The sequence below is a fragment of the Schistocerca cancellata genome, chromosome 2 (assembly GCF_023864275.1).
Source record: "Schistocerca cancellata isolate TAMUIC-IGC-003103 chromosome 2, iqSchCanc2.1, whole genome shotgun sequence".
Taxonomy (NCBI): Eukaryota; Metazoa; Arthropoda; class Insecta; order Orthoptera; family Acrididae; genus Schistocerca; species Schistocerca cancellata.
This window is the reverse complement of record NC_064627.1, coordinates 549,756,996-549,781,463: the sequence shown is the minus strand read 5'-3', so window position 1 is coordinate 549,781,463 and position 24,468 is coordinate 549,756,996. Positions and strand designations below refer to the sequence as shown.

General features: G+C 42.1%; 1 protein-coding gene across 1 annotated transcript in view; it reads right to left on the bottom strand.

The window, feature by feature from the left end:
* The window catches only part of LOC126162132 (glutamate receptor ionotropic, kainate 2-like), a 267,360-nt gene that overhangs the window by 70,968 nt on the left and 171,924 nt on the right, over nucleotides 1-24,468 (bottom strand). Inside the window, exon 12 of the mRNA XM_049918426.1 lies at nucleotides 8,162-8,300. Within this exon, the coding sequence (XP_049774383.1) occupies nucleotides 8,162-8,300 (139 nt within the window). The remainder of the gene's footprint in view (nucleotides 1-8,161; nucleotides 8,301-24,468) is intronic.

The window sequence follows — 24,468 nt, the reverse complement described above, 5'->3', positions numbered from 1 at the left end:
TCCGACGCGTGAACATGCCACATATAACTGACCATGTGAAAAACATGGATATTCCAGATTTAAACCACAAACTTTCAAGGATTGGCCTTGTGATTTGTTAATGGTCATGGCGAATGCAAGACGAATCGGAAATGGAAGTCCTTTAAACTCAAACGGCATATCGGTTGGGACCATCGCGATCCTCGGAATGAGAACTTCCTCACCTCGTAATTTTCCTTTGAGTATCGTCGTGTAAATAACATTGTTCATCAATTTACTTACCACCAAACGCGTACTGTTGCACAGTTTTGTTTGGTTTATGTTTCGAAGCATAATAACTACGGAGCCAACTTTTAGGCGTAAATTGTGCGATGGTAAGCCAAGCACATCCAAGGAGTTTAAAAATTCAGTTGGATAGTTGGTGGCTTCATCTTCATTTGTTACACAGTCAATAGATTTGAATGAATGCATTTTTCCAATGATCTCATTCTGAATTATGTAGTTTAGGTCATCTACATCTTTATTCTTAGCCGCTAAAATTGCTCCGCTCTATTCTTCGACAGGTACTCGACCATTACCGATAGTCTGCAATTGCTCAGAGATATCTTCAGCAGATGTATCATTAAGCAATGCAACTCTCATCTTTGTTGTCAGCTGAAGTTTCTTCACATAGCGCCATAGATTCGATGCAAGCATTTTCCAACCGAGCTGTTTCACGGGCTGCCTCACTTTGCTCTTGTGATTGAGAAGCACGAAGTCGAGCCATATTAACGCGGCGCTCTTCACATGCAATTTGTTGTTCTTCTTCAGTAATTTCATTCGCAATCTTTTGTATCCTTCTTGCATTAAGGCTTTGTCGAGAAATATTCGGTCGTCTTGGTCGCGGAATTGTTAATGATGATTCGAAGAAAATACAAATTATTTCTTTAAATTTTTAATTAATGATGTATACTGATACTTAACCACAGACGTTTAGCTGTCATCTGCTTTTTGTGATTCCATGTCAGATGCGTTTTTGTTATACCACGTTTTATAGTGACGTTTAGCTGACATTTGCGTTTTGTTATTCCATGGCAGACGCGTTTTTGTTATACCACGTTTTATAGTGGTCGAACGGGATAAAAAGTATCCTATGTCCGTCCACCAATTTTCAGCCAAATCGGTCCAGTCGTTCTTGAGTTATAAATAGTGTAACTAACACGACTTTCTTTTATATATACATCCTCACATGACACATCACACCTCCTTTTAGTGGTGTCATCACGACCATCCCTATCGCCCATCGCCCATTCCCTTCCCCTCACCCCGACCCCTCCTAATCTCCACCCCTCTCCTCTCCTCCAATCAGACGCTAGTATTTTACCTGCAATTAGAATGAAACAATTAATCACAGTGTAGTATTTAGTGGCCATTAAAATGAAACAGCCAATCGCAGTGTAGCCTGTCTATGCTCAAAAATATCAGAATTCTTTGTGCCATAAATATTTATCGAAAAAATTACATGAAAGATGTAATGTAACTTGCAGTATTTACAAATGTAAAATACATCATCAGAAAATACACACACACACACACATACACACACACTGTTTACATAAAGTATTATAGCGCTATCTCCATGTCTAAAATACGTAACGGGTGTTGGCAATTTCATCTGAGGCTGTGTTATTGGTGGTTCATAGAAAGAACTGACATCGCCGGAGTGTTTATAAGTTTATCAGCAATGTTTCATTTTAGCAAGCAACAATTCTTTAACACTAGAAAAATATATTCGATGATACTGACTGGCAATTATTGATTTATACTGCAAATGATGCAGACCTACCAGAAACTAGAAACTCTGTAAAACAAGCAACTTTCGAGGAAAGCGTTATTTATCTAAGTACTTCAGTTCTCTAAATAAGTCTTCAGCTTCAATTACAGCCTCCGTAGATGGAGGCTGAATTGCCTTGCTAAGAAACTACTGCTATTAACTGCAGTAGTTTTACAGATAAAAACTCATGTTTGTTCAGCTAAAACCGACATCAAAGTCGACCCATATAGGGACCCCTTGCTAGGGTATTAACTTTATGTTGCAGTATGGAACGTTTGTCATCTTCTGATGCTGATGTTAAATCATACTGTCACACAGTGCAAACTACGTGACACTTCAATGAAATTACGTAGTGGAGAGTAGTAATACACATTCATGTAGATAAGAAACGACGGTAGCTATGCTTCAACTACCTGCTTTCCAAGTCTTCCAGATATTATAGCGATCCCGAGTTGGGGGTATAAACTTATAAACAGTGGAAATTACAATGCCAAGCACACAGTTAGTAATAGCAGACACAAAAAATATGCATTCAGGACTGAAATGGTATTCTAAAACCAGAAGCTGACAGCGTATCTGCAGTAACGTGACAGCGTATGCGCCAAAACTAAGATCCTAAAACCATATTGTAACACAAGAGCGACAGTGTATATGTGCAGTGGGTGTGAGCTACTGGGGGAGGGAGATTAGCTAATGTGGGGGGGGGGGGAGGGGGGTGGCAGCTACAGGGTCTGATGATGTAAGCTACAGGGTAGGTGTACTGTTATATTAAGGATATGGTATCTATACTGTACAAAATTTGCCCACTTAATGAAATTCACTGTCGTTTCGATTTTATTAAAGCAGATACAGCTGTAAAAAACTTGGTTATCTAATGGAGATATCTCAAACATTAGAGTAAAATGTAACAACCTACTGTTTACAGAAGTTGATTTAAAAAAAATTGAAGATTGAGCACAATGTGTATTAATTCGAACGTTTCCACTGTGCGATAGGATAATATGTTAAACTTAACTGTGATTTTAATGAGTGTGTGACAACGTGATTTAATGTATGACGATGTAAAAAATATGTTACATGTATATCATATATATCTATAGTTCCTTGTTTTTTCATTCCTTCTTTAATATATTTTATTATTGTTGCGTCCTTAAACATTAGAGAGAGAGAGAGAGAGAGAGAGAGAGAGAGAGGGGGGGGGGTAGTATAATATTTCATACAAGAATTTTTATGGTGTGTAAATCAGAGAGATGAAGTTTGCTGATTATGTAATGGCTCTGAGCACTATGGTACTTAACTTCTGAGGTCATCAGTCTCCTAGAACTTAGCCTACTTAAACCTAACTAACCTAAGGACACCACACACATCCATGCCCGAGGCAGGATTCGAACCTGCGACCGTAGCGGTCGCGCGGTTCCAGACTGTAGCGTCTAGAACCGCCCCGCCACTCCGGCCGGCCACTGATTATGGTGGTGTGATACTGAGACAGATGCGAAAATGTTGTACACCACATTTAGGTGTTGTGTGCACACATGTGAGAATAAATTTGAAGATAAGGTAGTACAACAGTGATAGAAACATAGAGATAGATGAAATACAGAGGTCGAACATTATGCAGTGTGTGTGTGTGTGTGTGTGTGTGTGTGTGTGTGTGTGTGTGTATGATACGACCAGTTTATGTAATGTTTACACAGTTTTTACATAATTCAAGTGAAGCTTACGTAATATCACAGCTACAATGTGATTGGCTTCCTTGTATTAATGCCTGCAAAAATTCTAGATTTTGATTGGCTGCTTAATTTAAACAGACGCTAAAATACTAAGCTGACATTATTAAAAAGAGGCGTGGGATGTCATATTACGATGATGATGTAGATAGGATGGTGTAGCTCGTGACTTCATTACCCCCCGTAGGTAGGCAACTGACGTGCCTCCTCCCGGATGCTAGTCATGTGAGAAGTGTTTTCGAATTAGCATAGCCTTCGTACTGAAGTAGGTTATATTATGAAGGCCATTAATGTATCTGTATTGGTGAGTAAACTTTTCAAAATTTTTATTTTACATCGGATGTTATACAGGATGTAACGGGAATAAGTATATGTATTTTTATATGTGGTACATTAATATGTGCACACATACACTGATGAGCCAAAACATTATGGTGATCTGATTAGTAGCTTGTTTTTCTAACTTTGGAACGAAATGCATCACTGATTCTACGTATCAAGGATCCCACAGTTAGTTCGTAGGTTGTGGAGGTGGCATTAGATCTCTAGGCACAGATCATGAAATACGCGTACGTAACGGACCGCTGATTTGCGTTCGCAATGATGGCGTCCGATAGCGACCCAGATGGGCTGCATAGGATTTACATCAGGCGAATTTACTCACTGAGACATCAATGGGAGCTCACTATAATGCTCCTCAAACCATTATAGCATGGTTATGGCTCCGAGACGCGGACAGTTGTATTGCTGAAAGATAGTCGGGGAAGATATAAAGCACGAACTGATGCAGGTTGTTCGCAGCTGTCAGCATATTTACATTACTACCACAGAACCCACGAAAACGGAGGAGAATGTCTCCCATAGCACAATACTGCTAACACCATCCTGTATCCGTGGCGCGATGCACATTTCGAGCCGCCGTTTACTTCGTTGACGGCGTTTGTGGAGACGACCATCGTCCTGGGGCTGCAAAAATGCGATTTACCCGAAGCGCCGATACGTTTCCGTTGATCAACGGTCGAAGCCCAATGGTCCTATTCCCACTCCAACTCTAATTTACGATGTCGTTGGGTCAACATGTGGGGGTGGTCTGCTGCGGAACTTCATGTTCAACAATTTAAGACGAACGGCGTGCTCCAAAACACTTGTGCATGCACCAGCATTATGCTCTTTCGGCAGAGACGCCACAGATCACCATCTGTAGTGCTTCACAAAGCAGAAAATTCTTCGAACACACGTTCTGTGAAGAGTCGTGGACGGCCAACCATTTAGAGCTTGGTGGTAGTTTCACAGTCCTTCTATCTCTTCCCGTAGACACTCACGACAGTAGCACGTGGACATTCGACCAGATTCGCCGTTTTTCAGATACTCGTTCACTGTCTCTGAGTAATAAGTATCTTCCCTTTGCCAAAGTAGTGTATCTCAATGGATTTCCCCATTTGCAGCGCATCCTTTCTTGCTGCGCCGTGCCCACAGTTCCACCAGCGGCATCCAACGTCACGGTGGACAGCAGTCATAGTTTTGGCTTCACATAAACACGTCAGCCGGCCGCGGTGGCCGAGCGGTTCTAGACGCACCAGTACGGAAACGTGCTGCTGCTACGGTCGCAGGTTCGAATCCTGCCTCGGGCATGGATGAGTGTGATGTTATTAGGTTTAATTAATTCCAAATCTAGGGGACTGATGACCTCAGATGTTGAGTTCCATAGTGCTCAGAGCCATTTGAACCATAAACACGTCACAAACTCTACAACCCGATATTTTCTGGATGGTCGTACTGCATCAGTAAGTGGACTACGACTGACATTATAGACTAACTGTACTGCACACACACGTCCACTCTTCAACACCCGATCTGCTGTCCAGGGGGAAATAATCATTAATATCTTGCTCTTGCCGCTTGACCTTGGAGGGACTAATCATCCTAAAATCATACGACTTGTAATTGATATATTATTAGTCCGAAAATGACGTAAGTATTGATATAATGTTGTTCAGGACGTCGTCCTCAACCAGCAATAGAAATATCTGCACGTGTACAACTCACACCTTGTCCCGCGGTTACGCAGGGTCGGCCATGGTTAATCGGATTTGGCATGTTAATGGTAAGGGGTGACCGGATGCCCTTCCTGCCGCCACCCTGTACCCCCCAGGACGGGATTAGTGTACCCCAACTCTCTGTGTCTAGTGGAATCCATGAAATAGTGCGAATGTGTTCAGATGTCTGCGAGCTGTGTAAATGAGGCAGAACGTGGGGACCAGCCCGGTATTCACCTAGCGGGATGTGGAAAACCGCCTAAAAACCACATCCAGGCTGGCCAGCACACCGGCTCTCGTCGTCAGTCCGCCAGGCGGATTCGATCCGGGGCCGGCACGCGTACCCGAGTCCAGGAACCAGCGCGTTAGCGCTCTCGGCTACCCTGGCCGGTACCAGTCACACCGTGTATGTATATTTTTTTGGGATATTGAACAGAATTTTACATGAGCAGTTGTTTGTCTCAGTATCTCTTATGAAGCGAATCCTCAAGAAGACTTAAGCTGATGAGCCAAAACATTATCTGTTTAATAGTATGTTGGTCCACTTTTGGAACGCAATGCAGGACCGATTTTGCATGTAATGGTTTCGGTAAGCCCTTAACAGGTTTCTAGATGTATGTGGCACCAAGTGTCTATGGACAAGTCTTTCCATAAATTACGGTCCGGTGGTTTGTGGGTGTCAGATTGCGCCCCACATGTGTTCCACTGAGTTCCAATCACGCGAATTTGGTGCCGAAGACATCAGTGTGAGTTCACTATCACGCTCCTCAAACCATTGTAGCAGGATTCTGTCCTTGTGAAATGGACAGTTATACGGCTGCAAAATGGCATCGTCGCTGCGAAAGACATCAGCCATGAAGGGATGAAGGTAGTCCGTGATAATGTGCACTTGGTACAGAACTTCCATGTTGCCTTTAAGTACTATCACAAGTCCCACGGAAGCCCAGATCAATGTCCCTTATAGCATAATACTGCCCCCAAGCAGCCTACGCCTATGACGAAGTGCTTGTTCCGAGCAGCAGTTCGCGAGAATGACGCCGTATTCCGACACGACCATCGACCTTGTGTAACAAGAAATTTAATTAACAAGAAATGTAATCAGACGAGGCTACACGTTTCCATTGATCTGAGGTCCAATCGCAATGATCCCGTGCCTGGTGCAATCGTAATTGATTATATCATCGAGTCAACATGGGAACACGTACGGGTGGTCGGCTGCAGAGCGCCATGTTCAGTGTGCCCGGAATGGTGTGCTCAAAAATACTTCTGCCCGCACTAATATTGTACTGTGTTGTCGGATCTGCCATAGATCGCGCCTGTCCTGCTTTAAAGATCGCGCAAGGCTTCGCGACCTCCACGCCTCATGGAGGGGCTAGTCGTGGTTTCAGTGTCGTTTCCTTAGACGCTCACGACTGCAGCAAGCTGACGGCTCACCTGCTTCGCTGTTTACCGGATGCTCTTTCCCTGGCCCCGGGCCACGACAATCTACCGTTTGTTAAGGTTGCTAATATCAGTGGATTTCCCTCTCTGTGGCCCGTATCTCCACCAGAATAACTTCCAGTTCGTCTTTGCTCCTCTTGCATATTTTCCTTGCCGCGAGCGCGCCTACGACGCCCCAAGGAGGCATTCAGTCTCGTGGTGGGCAGTGGCAGCTCTTTGTATGATGTAAACAATTCTGCCTTTCATTCACGTACCAACATAAATTAAAAAATGGTTCAAATGGCTCTGAGCACTATGGGACTTAACATCTGAGGTCATCAATCCCCTAGAATTTAGAACTACTTAAACCTAACTAACCTAAGGACATCACACACATCCATGCCCGAGGCAGGATTCGAACCTGCGACCGTAGCGGTCACGCGGTTCCAGAATGAAGCGCCTAGAACCGCTCGGCCACACCGGCCGGCTCATAAATTAAAAACATATAGTTTCGAATGACGTTAACTGGTGTCAATATGTAGATGTTTACTTGGCAGATATCATACACTGTCCTCTATTCATCTATTGACAGTCTGCCGGCAGGTGTGGCCGAGCGGTTCTAAGCGTTTCAGTGTGGAACCGCGCCACCGCAACGGTCGCATGTTCGAATCCTGCCTCGGGCATGGATGTGTGTGATGTCCTTAGGTTAGTTAGGTTTAAGTAGTTCTAAGTTCTAGGGGGCTGATGACCGCAGATGTTAAGTCCCATAGTGCTCAGAGCCATTTGAACCATTTTATTGACAGTCTGAAGATACCCACTTGTTGGTCATAGTGAAACGCCCATGTCATTGTGTCATACATAATATATAAAAATATAAGAACGTAATGAATCATTTAACAGCTATGGATAATATGCTGCTTTTTTCACAGAGTATGACACATCTGGAAACTCGAGAGCTTTTCGTCAAACGTAGTCAAGTTTTTCGAAATAGAGCTTAGTATTTTTTTTCCAAAATGTTAATGAAAAAATCTGTGGTGAATTTTATAGAATCAACCATAAAATACAGGAAGTTTATTTATGCATTTCAAATTTTTTTCAGAATTTGCTAACAGGGCTGATGCTTGGTAAAACTTCCCGTGGTACATTCATTATCCTTTATATAGTGCAAAAATTGTTTGTGTACTAACCTTGCCAATATGAAGAATATAACAGAGACTCCAAGATACGCTGTTGCCATGTAAATCCAAACGTCTATCGTGAAAGGATCCAGGAAGGAAAACAGATTAGGATCAGCCTTTTCTGGTTGCTTGTAGAGAATGCTTATTCCTGAAACATTGAGATGAGAGTGGAACACCGACTGAAGGAAAATCTATCAAGTGCCACATCCAATAAACAATTAAAATGAAGAAAATCTCTTTATTGGCGTTGTCTCTGCGATAATATTAATCCACCATAACAGTTTAAAATTTGTGCCAGACCTCATTCGAATTGGGATCTCTTGCTTGTCGCGAGCGGTAACCTTAAAAGATTATGTAATTGCAATACGCACCTAGACCGATTTAACACTGTCGCTGACGTATCCTACTGTGAATAATGTGAGAAAAACAACACTGAAGGAACGATTTTTGTGGAGGCGTCGCGCTGTATCACAGACCACGGGTTGTAACATCCATGAAAACACTTAAAACAGTGAAGCCATTTCAATTCTGTTTCACGCTTTTCTTTGAGTTCAGTGTTTTCACTAATATTAACGTCCTCGGGTCTTTGGTACAACCGGTGCCTACGCTGTATCCATTCCCTCGGCGGCGCTCTTCCTATATACCCGGTAGGAGAAACGCTAGCGTCAGTGCTCTGAAGGAAGGGAACAAAAAATCAGTCACTGCAATCATAAATCATTTGTGGAACGTGCTCGAAAGGGTTAATAGATTAAAACAGTTGCTTACAACAAGCAGTGTCCAGATTCCGGTCTGGCGCAAACTGTAGTCTCGATACATAAAGTACTGATGTGCACAAGATAGTGACATAAATTAATGATTTTTCATAACATTTTACAATGAATTTTTTATACACCAGGGTAGAGTAATATACGAGTATGTTAGATTCGTGTCACCGGCTGGCAAAGAAAAAGTAGGTACGTTATTATGAGCATTTGTCTCATCTTGATTCGTTTAGGTGCTATTGTGTGTGTTTGCTTTCATCTAAGGGATGCTAAAATTTGAAAACAATTGTCTAATACAGGGTGGTCCATTGATAGTGACCGGGCCAAATATCTCACGAAATAAGCATCAAACGAAAACACTACAAAGAACGAAACTCGTCTAGCTTGAAGGGGGAAACCAGATGGCGCTATGGTTTGCCCGCTAGATGGCGCAGCCATAGGTCAAACGGAAATCAACTGCGTTTTTTTTTAAATAGGAACCTCCATTTTTATTACATATTCATGCAGTACGTAAAGAAATATGAATGTTTTAGTTGGACCACTTTTTTCGCTTTGTGATAGAGGCGCTGCAATAGTCACAAACGTATATGTACGTGGTATCACGTAACATTCCGCCAGTGCGGACGGTATTTGCTTCGTGATACATTACCCGTGTTAAAATGGACCGTTTACCAATTGCGGAATAGGTCGATATCGTGTTGATATATGGCTATTGTGATCAAAATGCCCAAAGGGCATGCTGCTCGATATCCTGGACGACATCATCCAAGTGTCCGGACCGTTCGCCGGATAGTTACGTTATTTAAGGAAAAGGAGTGTTCAGCCACATGTGAAACGTCAACCACGACCTGCAACAAATGATGATGATCAAGTGGGTATTTAGCTGCTGTCACGGCTAATCCGCACATCGGTAGCAGACAAATTGCGCGAGAATCGGGAATCTCAAAAACGTCGGTGTTGAGAATTCTACATCAACATCGATTGCACCAGTACCGTATTCCTATGCACCAGGAATTGCATTGCGACGACTTTGAACGTCGTGTACAGTTCTGCCACTTGGCACAAGAGAAATTACGGGACGATGTCAGATTTTTTGCACGCGTTCTATTTTGCGACGAATCGTCATTCACCAACAGCGGTAACGTAAACCGGCATAATATGCACTATTGGGCAACGGAAAATCCACGATGGCTGCGCTAAGTGTAACATCAGCGACCTTGGCGGGTTAATGTATGGTGCGGCATTAAGGGAGGAAGGATAATTGGCCCCCATTTTATCGATCTCAATCTAAATGGTACAGTGTATGCTGATTTCCTACGTAATGTTCTACCGATGTAACTACAAGATGTTTCATTGCGTGACTGAATGGCGATGTACTTCCAACATGATGGATGTCCGCCACATAGCTCGCGTGCGGTTGAAGCGGTACATATTTCATGACAGGTGGATTGGTTCAAAAATGGCTCTGAGCACTATGGGACTTAACAGCTGTGGTCATCAGTCCCCTAGAACTTAGAACTACTTAAACCTGACTAACCTAAGGACATCACACACATCCATGCCCGAGGCAGGAATCGAACCTGCGACCGTAGCAGTCGCGCGGTTCCGGACTGCGCGCCTAGAACCGCGAGACCACCGCGGCCGGCGGTGGATTGGTCGTGGATGGCCCGCACGTTCACCGGATCTGATGTCCCCGGATTTCTTTCTGTGGGGAAAGTTGAAAGATATTTGCTATCGTGGTCCACCGACAACGCCTGACATCATGCGTCAGCGAATTGTCAATGCATGTGCGAACATTAAGGAAGGCGAACTACTCGCTCTTGAGAGGAATGTCGTTACACGTATTGCCAAATGCACTGAAGTTGACGGACATCATTTTGAGCATTTATTGCATTAATATGGTATTTAAAGGTAATCACGCTGTAACAGCATGCGTTCTCAGAAATGATAAGTTCACAAAGGTACTTGTATCACATTGGAACAACCGATATAAAATGTTCAAACGTACCTACGTTCTACATTTTAATTTAAAAAAACCTACCTGTTAGCAACTATTCGTCTAAAATTGTGAGCCATATGTTTGTGACTATTACAGCGCCATCTATCACAAAGCGAACAAAGTAGCCCAACTAAAACATTCATATTTCTTTACGTACTACACGAATATGTAATAAAAATGGGGGTTTCTATTTTAAAAAAGGCAGTTGATATCCGTTTGACCTATGGCAGCGCCATCTAGCAGGCCAACCATACCCCATCTGGTTTCCCCCTTCAAGCTAGACAAGTTTCGTTCTTTGTAGTTTTTTCGTTTGACGCTTATTTCGTGAGATATTTGGCCCGGTCACGATCAAGTGACCACCCTGTATACGCGCCAGTGTGTTGTTATGTCTGAAAATTCTTTGCATGACTGATTGCCATTTCTCATCATCAAATTATCAGACTACGTAAAAATGTCGCTCTCCAAACCTTCATTTTCTCATTGAGGAGAAGCCAGATGTCGGAAACGTGTCGGATATATAAGCTTTTCATCTGAAATCAAACTGATTTGCATCAATTTACTCTGTCATTGTGTAAAAGTATTAAGAGTTTGAATTAATTCACGTTGTTGGCGAAGAGAGCCAGTAGTTGTCCTAGCGCAGCGAAACAGTGACACGAGACCTGTTTAACATAAGAAACATTCGGATTGCAGAACAGTGTGCGAATCTCGGGTGGAATGAAAAGAACATACTACTTTAGTGCCGTGAGCGTATAACGTTTTGTAGTTATGGGAAGTGTTATTCTTCTGCTTTCATATCAAGAAATATTCTGTGGAAAGTCATTATTTGCCAATGGAGGCGTATGCAGAAGATGCTCTGTCGGAAATAACGGGCGGAGGTGACTCAAAGACAACGATTTTGAGATAAGTGACAAAATGCGTCCTGGACGGCATGATATACCGTGAGTCGCGGCAACAGGGTCAAACAGTGAACGCTAAACGCTGCGAAGCACAATTACTAAGTCTGAACCGCTTTTGAAACTGTACCACCCAAGCGCCTTGTAGTGACATTGCGTGTTTACGGAATATAGTCGCAGTTATGTGACTGGATTCGTGACTTCCTATCGAAGATTGACGGAAAGTCATCGAGTAAAACAGAAGCGATTTCTGGCGTTCTGTGGTAGTGGTAGAGGCCCTTTGCTGTTCCTTATCTATATAAACGATTTAGGAGGCAATCTGAGCAGCCATCTTAGGCTGTTTGCAGATAATGCTGTCGTTTATGGACTAGTAAAGTCATCAGAAGATCAAAATAAACTGCAAAAGATTTAGAAAAAATATCTGTAAGGTGCAAAAATTGGGAAAAATATCTGTATGGTGCAAAAATTGGTATTTCACCCTAAATAACGAAAAGTGTGAGGTCATCCACATGAGTGCTAAAAGGAATCCGTTGAACTTCTGTTACGCGATAAATCAGTCAAATCTAAAGACCCTAAATTTAATTAAATACTTAGAAATCACAATTACGATCAGCTTAAATTAGAAGGAACATATATAAAATCTTGTGGGTAATTATAACCAAAGACTGTGTTTTATGGACAGGACACTTAGGAAATGTAATAGATCTGCTAAAGAGATTACCTACACTACGTGTGTCCGTCCTCTTTTAAAATACTGCTGTGCGGTGTGGGATCCTTACCAGATTTGATTGACAGAGTACATCGAGAAAGTTCAAAGAAGGGTAGCACGTTTTGTATTATCACGAAACAAGGGAGAGTGTGTCAATGAAATGGTATGGGATTTGGGGTAGATATAATTAAAACAAAGGTGTTTTTCGTCGGGGCAGAATCTTCTCACGAAATTTCAATTGAAAGGGATCTACACTTTTATATGCCACCCGAATATGATAAGAATATTAATGTAAAGTATAATATAAACGAGGTGTCTCTGATAGGCTTTATAAAGTAGACCACTGACTGTGCACGACCGCAGAGCCAAAGATACTGCTTCTGGTCTGAGATTGTAGTGTTGGAGTAAGAGAGCGCTTGGCGCATAGTTGCAGGCAGCTGTCTGTTAGCGAAAGACGATGGAGTAGGCAGTTTTTGTGGTGTTAGATTAATGTAGGGATTACGAGAATATGTAAGCAGTAGTCTTTCCAGAAGCAAGGTAAATATGTTAAATAATTATGATTTTTGTCTTGCCAGTGCGTTAGTGTAGATGAGTTGGCTGATAATTTGTAATTGTTGAGTAACCCCAGAATATATGTAAACTGATTTGATAAAAGGGCTAGTTAGATATTTCATTTTTTAAATGTTTCTAAGATTTGTTAACAGAACTATATGTAATTTGATGATGGTGCATTTATGCTGGTGTTAGTGAGATTAGATAATACTGTGTACATCTCATTTTTTATGGATGAATTAATTAACAGGATATAGTATTCTAACTACTCTAACTTCAGTTGAAGATGTTTTCGAAAAGACATACTTAACTTGCAATATAATTTTGCTAAAAGAATTCAGTGTTAGTAATTCACCACAATCAGCACCGCGTCCCTGTCCAGGTCAGACGTTTTTCAAAGAAGTTGGATTTTCCATAAATGTTTTCATTAATTACCCAAAACAATTTAATGTGCATTTCAAAGTATTACAGTCACCATTGCACACCGCAGAGACTGGAGGTAGCACATTTATATTTTTTTGAGAGACCAGAGTATATCGCGTTCCACCTTTGCTGTTATAGAGGTAAGATAATTTAATTTATTTGTTATGTGCACATGGACGAAAGTTATCAGTATTGAACAGAGCCAGAGGATTCAGTGCCTAAGCGGCTGACTGTATTTTGCAGTGATTGTATTTCTTTATTGGTATTGGGAGTTACATTACCCAAACTGTTCGTATAAAGTTTTTGCTAACAATAACACAGAGTAAGCACACCACTTGCACTTACAACACGCTACACGATAATTTGAGTTTAGTATCCATTCCACAGTTCACACATTCATTCAATGTAATAGTAAAGTTTTATTTTTTAAAGAACGTTACACTAAAACATAGTATTATTGTGCACGATGTAGTAAGTTCTGATTGTTGTCTGGCTTACGTCACGCCCTTCGACCATAAATATAATAGACTGGCCCCGACGTCATTTTCGTGGCTCCAACATCTCTGGGCTAAAGTCACGTGAATGTTGGCAAAACATGGTTGTTTCGTGTTGCGCTTATGGCTGTACTCAGCGTTTTGTCGGGGGAAATGGCATTACATTTCACGTGTGTTTCTATGATTATGCAGATGTTTTTATTGAAATCTGCTGAAGTGACTTTTATATGTTTTCTACACTTGAAATAGAGTATCAGGTAAATTAAAGTGTTGAAAGTGATGCCTGTAAACTCAGACTCATATTACATTTTGGAAAGTATCTGTGATAATTCGGTTACAGAAGTATAACTGTTTCTCGTTCCTACTCATAGGTTTCCTAAGGATGAAAACCGAAGGCAGCTTTGGATACAGGCTCTGAAACGGAAAAACTTTAAGCCATCTGCACATAGGCGCCTTTTTGTATATACAAGTGAGATTATAATAAGGTAAGAGCACCTACAGTCGACACATGAAGAGCATTTTTTTCTACCTTCTAATAATATTAAATAAATGTAGGTTCCAAAATTATTTTCTGAAACTTCAGAGTCTCACCTTTCATCTAAAATATCATTTTTTTAAACTGATAGTTTAAACTTTTGTAAAAATAGTAGGAACTGAACCTTTGAGGTGCACCTAAAATTGATACTCTAAAATGGACCTGCTCCTAAAGTCGACAATTTTGGGACCTATAGTTGACATAATTCCCATATCCCATTTTCTTTTATAAGTGACTAGAGCTCAAAACGCGGTGAATCCAATATTTAAAGTTTTGACACGTGCCCACTCTTACTGTTTAAAAGAATTTTAACGACATTTTACTTTAACTGATAGTTTATAGTAATTTAGTCCCACTGCCCACCAGAGGGGCCTTCGATATATTTTTTAGATTGTATAAATGGTACTGTGAACAAATCGAGGTCAAATGTAGTTCTGACATAATTTTTCGCAAATTTAAAAGTAATTTTTGTTGGAAGCGTTTGGCAGTCAATTGAGAAATGTGGGTAAAATACGATACAAACACAGGATGGCAGACCGCTCATTTGAAATCCCGCCACGTTTTGCCAACAGTCACGTGGTTTATGTTGGAGCCACACCAGCTCTATAGCTTCTGCACAGCAAGGCCAGTCTACTAGTATCTATGGTCGAAGGTCACGCCACAGAAGTTTGATCTCTTTCCGGACGTCGTCTTTGCTCTGCTCTCTGGCGATGTCTTTTAACGATGCTGAAATATAATTTTCGAAAGCTACCTGTTTAATGTAGAGAAGGCTGCAATTAGTTTGACAGAAATTAGCGGCGATTTCTTGCTAGTTACTGCACAGTGAGCGTGGAAGTGCTTCTGCTACAGTATTCTGGGTTCCTGGGATGTGGACAGTCATAAAATCAAATTCCTGCAAATAAAGTTTCCAGCGACTAAGTCTGTCATGTGTGAATTTAGCTGATAAAAGAAATTGAATAGCTCTGTGTATCTGTGTGTGCTGTTGTGTGTCTGCCGTAGAGAAAGTGACGAAAGTTAGTGAAAGCTCAAACAACACTAACGTTTCGAGTTCAGTGATAGGATAATTTCTTTCACCCGACTAGCAAAGGCGATGTTTTTCTTAATAGTTGTACCATTTTCCTCTATTTCCTGAAGTACACAGACACCAAGAGGAGTCCTTGAGCTGTCTGTAGCAATCGAAAAATTCTTTGTCGTGTCAGGATGTGATAGAAATGGAGCGTTAAGTAAAGCATTTTTTAGACTGGGAAACTCGGACTGTGCTTGGTCATCCCACGACCAGATAGAACTTTTACCAGTAAGATGACAATCTAGGCGTATCTAGTGCAGAGTGGTGTATGAAACGGCGAAGAAATTGATCTAGCCGAGGAAGAAAAAAATGTTCAAATGTGTGTGAAATCTTATGGGACTTAACTGCTAAGGTCACCAGTCCCTAAGCTTACACACTACTTCAAGTAAATTATCCTAAGGACAAACACACACACACCCATGCCTGAGGGAGGAGTCGAATCTCCGCCGGGACCAGCCGCACAGTCCAGGACTGCAGCGCCCAGACCGCTCGGCTAAACCCGAGCGGCAAGCCGAAGAAGATGCGACGTTGTTTTTTGGTAGGCGGAATTGTAATGTCACGGATGGCTCGGGCGTAATGCCGTCAGATGAAATCACCTGACCTAGAAATTTAATGGAAGACTTGCCAAAATGAGTGTTCACGGTAACACCTTCTGTAAGAAAAGTTTGCCGTAGCATGCGAAGAACAGAATTATGATCCGACCAAGAAGATTATGCAATTAGAATGTCGTCAATGTATGTGGTGATTCTGTCTTTTAATTCATTTGGGAGAATAGTATTCATCACACGGATGAATGCAGCGGAGCTAATTGTTAACCCAAAAGGCAATTTACAAAATTGGTAGCAGATGCCAAAACAAAGGAAAGCAGTGTATTTTCGGCAATTAGGATTCAGTTGAATTTGTCAGAATCCAAAGTTTAGTTCCAAATGGACTGACGTCCCGTGAAATTTTTGCAAGAGTTCTTCCAGCGTTTGCGGACGATCGGTTTCGGCAATGATGATGTTGATCTGACGTGAATCCAGCACAAGACAAATTGAGCCATTTTTCTTGTTAACAACGTGAAGAGGGTTAAACAAAACTGGACATCGTTCCTGGTACACTATTAAATACTTCTGAGTGCTGTATAAGAATCTCCTGCAACTGTCGGCGCTCTTCGTCCTTCGAAGCTTTAATTTCATTCACCTTGCTGTTGATCGTCTGCACAACGTCATAATCCAATACGGAAATACGTGTCCGTAAAGAGCGTTGTATGCCAATTGGTATTCTTTGATGCTGAAATGACCTCTACTCTGTTAATATCTTGCTCCTCAGGTGACAAAATATTCTGAAAAGTGACAGATAGTTGTTGCGTATCGGATTTCAGTATAAGCAATAACTTCTTAAAGTTGATAACAGCATCTTGCTCGACAAGGAAATCTATTCCAAGAATGACGTCTGTTGTTAAGAGTGGAACTATCCAGAAATTAGCATGAAAAGTGTGATCAGCTAGTATAAAAGATGGGTGGTTCTGCAGTTTCACATCTACTCCCTTGTTGAGACTGCACCTCGAACATTCGTTTTACCAAGTGGAAAGGTAGGACAGATATTGTAGGCGTTACATTTTTGAAATGTTGTTTACAGGTGAACCAGAGTCGATCACCTCAGAAAATAAATACAAGCCCATTTTAATTTCAACTATGGGATGAGAAATATTCTTTTTAGTCTGGTGTCTCTCTTGTAATAGTGTATACCTAATATTGTCGAAAGTTATGACGTTTTGCTGAACGGTATCATGAGTAGCAGAATAATATTGTACATTTTCCGATTGAACTGCGTCGGTAGTTTCTAGTCATACACTACTAGCTGGCTGATTGGAGGCAGAAGATTGCTGTGGTAGGTCCATTATTTGTACTGTACGATGGTTTTGGTCTGCAGAATGCTGCAGTGGATGGAAACGAATATTAGGTTCATTAAGAATGACCTGAGGCTAATTCTGATGAAAGTTTCTGTTGCCGAAATTACGCTTAAATTTGTGGTTATTCCCTTTATGTTTGTTGTGAAAATTACTTTGCTGTTGATCATTTCGATGTGACTGCGACCACTGGTTTTTGTGGGAGAAATTAGATTTGGCTGTACTGACAAAGCTTGGCGGCGGCACATTGACCTTCGGTTGAGCTTGTAGACCGTACTGTTGGTGAATATTTCCGGGCTGCTGCGGCTGCGGCAAGAACTGCGGCTGGAAACTGTGATTGTCGGCGTCGAAATTCTGTATGTATTATTGCTGCTGCTGAATATGATGGTTGCCACAATGGTGTCTCTTATTAAAATGTCTATCAAAATCGTTATCGCAACTAAATCTTTTATTTCTTTTGTTATGGAGTGGGCGGGCTTGCTCGTTGTAACCGAATAAGTTATTCCCTTGATTGCCGTTATTAAAGTTCTTATGGACAAATGAGTAGTCCGAGTGCTGAATTTATAATAATTGTAATAAGTCCCTGATGCTGATATTCCTGAGATTCAGTAAACGGAATGGGAGCTGTGTCGTCTGATTTATTTTCAGTTTGGTTTTCAGGTGTTTCTAATCTTGCTGATAGCTCATCACATCTTTCCGTAAGCGTAAGAATGTGTGTGGAATTGTTTGAATCTAAAGCATCGACTTGCTTCTGTAGTTTGCGTGTAGATTTGTTCATATTTTTTAAAATCTGCTTTAATTGTCTCAGTGTCCTGCAACAGCTCTCTTTATTCAAGACGGAAACTTTACGACTCAATGTCACCTGTGCTCTTTTCTTGTACATTTTGGGTTCGTGTGTCAACAGTGGTTCTGAAAATCAGTTACATCTGTATTAGGTTCTGTGATTGTTTTACTCTGTTAACCTCGTCTGCAATGGAGTTTATACTAGCATCAACATGGGTTGTAAGAGTATTAAGCAATGTTTCTCTACTTCCTGTCTTTTTACTGCTAATGACTGTAAAAACTGATTGTTTTCCTCTGTGTGTTTACGGAGAAAGTCTTTGTGTAGCGTTTCTGAGGTCACAGTGTGAACTTTCTGCTCATTGCCTGGCTATAGCTTCAATTTTATCGAAGAGACGTTTTTCACTGACCTTAATATCTGTATCTACTTGTTTAAAACGCTTATCAGTCGTTTCTGTGTATGATTTAAGCTCGTTACGTATGCTGGAAAAATGATCATCGTTTTTATTAAATCGTTCATTGAACTGAGTGGTGCTGTCAAATTGTTTTTCTCGTATTTCTTGTAACTGAGTGGTGGTGTCAACACGTAGTTCTCGGAACTGAGCCATGGTGTTAACTCGTAGTTCTCGTAACTGAGTATTCTGTTTAATCATCATTTGCATTAGATTTTGAAGTACCGATACTGTATTCTTTTCAAGTGTTGCGTCGTGTGTCACCTGTGTAGTTTTTGTGGTGTGGAGACATCTACAACCATGAATGCCTCGTATGTTGCATTATCTGCATAATTACCGTTAATGAAATGTGATGGATTTTAAAAATAACCTGAGTACATTGCACTACGGTGTCCTCTGACACTAAATTGGCATTCTGATAGACAGTACAAGAATTGGGAAGTTCTGTAAAAAATTTTTTATTTATTTATAGACGCAATCACATTCTTATGAGACAGTCATAACCGATTTCGGCCATAAAATGACCGTCTTCAGATTCTAAAGGCGGAATACACTGAACACAGGTTCATGCGTGGGTTTGACAACGCATGAACCTGTGTTAAGTGTATACCACCTATAGAATCTGAAGATGGTCACTGTATGGCGGAAAACGGTTATGACTGTGTCTATAAATGAACAAAAAATTTTTACAAAATAATCAGTCACTCACTCCAGTGACGAAATGCGTTAGCAGAATATGGAATCGGTGGGTTCACGAGGGTAATACGGAACGCCGTGCTGGATCCCAACGGCTTCGTATCACTAGCAGTCGAGATGACAGGCATCTTATCCGCATGGCTATAACGGATCGTGCAGCCACGTCTCGATCCTGAGTCAACAGATGGGGACGTTTGCAAGACAACAACTACCTGCACGAACAGTTCGATGACGTTTGCAACAGCATGGACTATCAGCTCGGAGACCATGGCAACGAATACCCTTGACGCTGCATCACAGACAGGAGCGCCTGCGATGGTGTACTCAACGACGAACCTGGGTGCACGAATGGCAAAACGTCATTTTTTCGGATGAATCCAGGTTCTGTTTACAGCATCATGATGGTCGCATCCGTGTTTGGCGACATCGCGATGAACGTACATTGGAAGCGTGTATTCGTCATCGCCATACTGGCGTATCACCTGGCGTGATGGTATGGGGTGCCATTGGCTACACGTCTCGGTCACCTCTTGTTCGCATTGACGGCACTTTGAACAGTGGACGTTACATTACAGATGTGTTACGACCCGTGGCTCTATCCTTCATTCGATCCCTGCGAAACCCTACATTTCAGCAGGATAATGCACGACCGCATGTTGCAGGTCCTGTATGGGCCTTTGTGGATACAGAAAATGTTCGACTGCTGCCCTGGCCAGCACATTCTCCAGATCTCTCACCAATTGAAAACGTCTGGTCCACGGTGGCCGAGCAACTGGCTCGTAACAATACGCCAGTCACTACTCTTGATAAACTGTGGTATCGTGTTGAAGCTACATGGACAGCTGTACCTGTACACGCCATCCAAGCTTTGTTTGACTTAATGCCCAGGTGTATCAAGGCCGTTATTACGGCCAGACGTGGTTGTTCTGGGTACTGATTTCTCAGGATCTATGCACCCAAATTGCGTGAAAATGTAATTAAATATCAGTTCTAGTATAATATATCTGTCCAATGAATACCCGTTTATCATCTGCATTTCTTCTTGGTGTAGCAATTTTGATGGCCAGTAGTGTAGGTGAAATCATTTTGTTAGTAAACTGTGCATTACTAGTGTAGGTGAAATCATGTTGTTAGTAAACTGTGCATTACTCTGGGAAGCGGAACACACGTTTTCTGTAGTGCTTTGCATCTGTTGCACAGCAGAATGGTTACAGTCATCCTCAACATTGTTGTCAATAATCGGAAAATCATCTATTTCGGTATCTCTAACTGTCAGATTACGCGCCGGAAACTTAACATTTTTGCGCGGCATCGTAAATCACATACAGGGTGCAAGTCCTTTGGCTCTGCGGTCGAGCACAGCCAGCGGTCCACTTCATAAAGCCTATTAGAGATATACCTGTTTTATAATATCATAGCTTCAGTTTAGTTTACATTAATATTCTTATCGTATTCGGGTGCCACATACAAGTGTGCCCCAGTAGACTCCTTTCACAATCACCAATTTTCTTCTCCGAATGCGAAAATAATTTGTTCATACCGACCTACACAGGGCGGATCGAGCATCATAATAAAACACGGGAAATCTGAGCTCGCACGGAAAGATATAGGTGTTCCTTTATTCCCCTCACTGTAAGAGATTGGAGTAACAGAGAATTATTGTGAAGTAGATTCGATGAACCTTTTGGCAAGCACTTAAATGTGACTTGCAGAGTATCCATGTGGATGTAGATCTAGATGCACACTTAAAGACCAACGCCCACAATATGCTCAGACATGCACTGCTGGCCATTCAAATTGCTTCACCACGAAGATGACGTGCTACAGATGCAAAATTTAACCGACAGGAAGAAGATGCTGTGATATGCAAATGATTAGCTTTTCAGAGCATTCACACAAGGATGGCGCCGGTGGCGACACCTAAAACGTGCTTACATGAGGAAAGTTTCCAACCGATTTCTCATACACAAACAGCAGTTGACCGGCTTTGCCTGGTGAAACGTTGTTGTGATGCCTCGTGTAAGGAGGAGAAATGCATACCATCACGTTTCCGACTTTGATAAAGGTCGGATTGTAGCCTATCGCGATTGCGGTTTATTGTATCGCGACATTGCTGCTCGCGTTGGTCGAGATCCAGTGACTGTTAGCACAATATGGATTCGGTGGGTTCAGGAGGGTAATACGGAACGCCGTGGTGGATCCCAACGGCCTCGTATCACTAGCAGTCGAGATGACAGGCATCTTATCCGCATGGCTGTAACGGATCGTGCAGCCACGTCTCCATCCCTGAGTCAACAGATGGGGACGTTTGCAAGGCAAAAACCATCTGCACGAACAGTTCGTCGACGTTTGCAAAAACATGGACTATCAGCTCGGAGACCCTGGCTGCGGTTACCGTTGACGCTGCATCACAGACAGGAGCGCCTGCGATGGTGTACTCAACGACGAACCTGGGTTCACGAATGATAAAACGTCATTTTTTCGGTTGAATCCAGGTTCTGTTTACAGCATCATGATGGTCGCATCCGTGTTTGGCGACATCATGGTGAACCCACATTGGAAGCGTGTATTCGCCATCGCCATACCGACGTATCACCCGGCGTGATGATATGGGGTGCCATTGGTTACACGTCTCGGTCGCCTCTTGTTCGCATTGACGGCACTTTGAACAGTGGACGTTACATTTCAGATGTATCTATGGACCCCAATTGCGTGAAAATGTAATCACATGTTAGTTCTAGTATAATATATTTGTCCAATGAAAACCCGTTCATCACCTGCATTTCATCTTGGTGTAGCAATTTTAATGGCCAGTAGTGTATGACAAAGAAAATTTCTTCTTCATGGCAATGCCAATTCACATGCTGGAAACCGAGTGAAGTAAACCCCAAAAGGACCAGATATCGCCCCTTCCAATTATCCAATTACTATTTGTTTAGATCCATGCAGCATGGCCTTGCTGAACAACACTACACATCTTTTAATGAACTCGAAAACTGTCTCCATGAGCGGATCACATCAAAAGAACCTGAACTGTTTGTATCACAGAATCCATTTGTCATCGGAAAAGTTGGAAAAGGTTGTAGCCTCAAATTAATATGTCTTTTCCGTCCAACAAACAGTGAAAATTAATTCAAGTACCCAAGAGTTACACACTATGTCGTTAATATGATCACCTGTCAAAAGCCTGAATAAACACTTTTTACAGCACGGGCCGTTGTGAGGCACGCAGAAAGAGTCAGTGAGGTTCTGCAAGACTTGTGATTTGAGACCATGTCGACTCCAGTGCCGTGACCACCTACGCAGCCGCGCTGAATTAGCCGAGCGGTCTAAGGCGCTGAAGTCATGGACTGTGCGGCTGGTCCCGGCGGAGGTTCGAGTCCTCCCTCGGGCATGGGTGTGTGTGTTTATCCTTAGGATAATTTAGGTTAAGCAGTGTGTAAGCTTAGGGACGGATGACCTTAGCAGTTAAGTCCCATTTTTTGAACCACCTACGCTACGTTTCTTACTTGCGGGTCCATGGCGCGAACAGTCCGATCGAGGTACTCTCACAGACTGTCGACTGCGTTTAAATCCGGGAATCTGGTGGCCAGGGGAGTACGGTAAACTCATTCTGGTGGTTTTCGAACCACGAAAGTGCACTGTCAGCTGTGTGACACGTTGCGTTGCCCTGCTGCTTGATACCATGGTGCTGACGAAAAGTGAACTTCATGTAGCGGTGGACATGGTCCCTAGGCATAAATGCATACTTGTTTTGATTCATTGTGTCTTCCAGAATGACTAGATCACACACGGAATGCCACGAAAACATTCCCAAGATCATAACGCTCTCTCCTCCAGCCTCGACCATTCTGACTATTGTTGCAGGGTGTTTACGTCTTAGACGTTTCAAGCCGTACACGGCAATGGTCATCTTTCGGATGGAGCACAGAATGTAATTCATCTGAAAAAACCACCTGTCGCCTCTCAATGGACGTCGAGTTGCGGTATTGGCGTGTAAAATTCGAACCCTCGTCGCTGATGAACAGCAGTCAGCGTGTTTGAATGAACCAGGCACCTACTGCGAAGGCCCAAGCACGATTACGTTCGCTGAGCGGTCGTTGAGGACACATTGTTGGCAGCCTCTTGGTACGCCTGGGGGATCAGCTGCTCAACAGTTAAACATGTATTTACTGTCAAAAACAGTCTTCATCACAATTTATTTATTATGGTGACCGGATTCGACCGCTACTGTGGTCATCTTCAGACCTACAAGTCGTGTACAAAGCTTTAATTGAAGATAATACATAAATTTATAAAGCTATAAAACGATGAATTACTAATGAGTAAGAACCTCCTTCTGGTGGTAAATCACTACTGGAGAAACCACTGCACGTTTTACTATACAGGGTGGTCCATTGATAGTGACCGGGCCAAATATCTCACGAAATAAGGATCAAACAAAAACAAAATCTACAAATAACGAAACTCGTCTTGCTTGAAGGGGGAAACCAGATGGCGTTATGGTTGGCCCGCTAGATGGCGCTGCCATAGGTCAATCGGATATCAACTGCGGTTTTTAAAAAAATAGGAACCCACATTTTTTATCACATATTCGTGTAGTACGTAAAGAAATATGGATGTTTTACTTGGATGAATATTTAACAAAAAAATGGGGCTTCCTATTTAAAAAAACGCAATTGATATCTGTTTGACCTATGGCAGCGCCATCTAGCGGGCCAGCCATAGCGCCATCTGGTTTCCCCCTTCAAGCTAGACAAGTTTCGTTCTTTCTAATTTTTTCGTTTGACGCTTATTTCCTGAGATATTTGGCCCAGTCACGATCAATGGAACACCCTGTATACAATGGAGGCTCCTCCCACTTCTGACACAATGATGTCATTACTAACCAATGGGTTATAGGTCGAATAACAATGTAAAATTTCTTATTTAAAAGAACATTGTGAAGAAAGGAAAATAAACACACACTAAACGTAGCTTGTTCAACAGCTATTGTGTTAAAAATATTTAAACATGTAGGATAAATGAACTTCGTGTTGACAGTACATGGCTTGCCCTCTCAAGG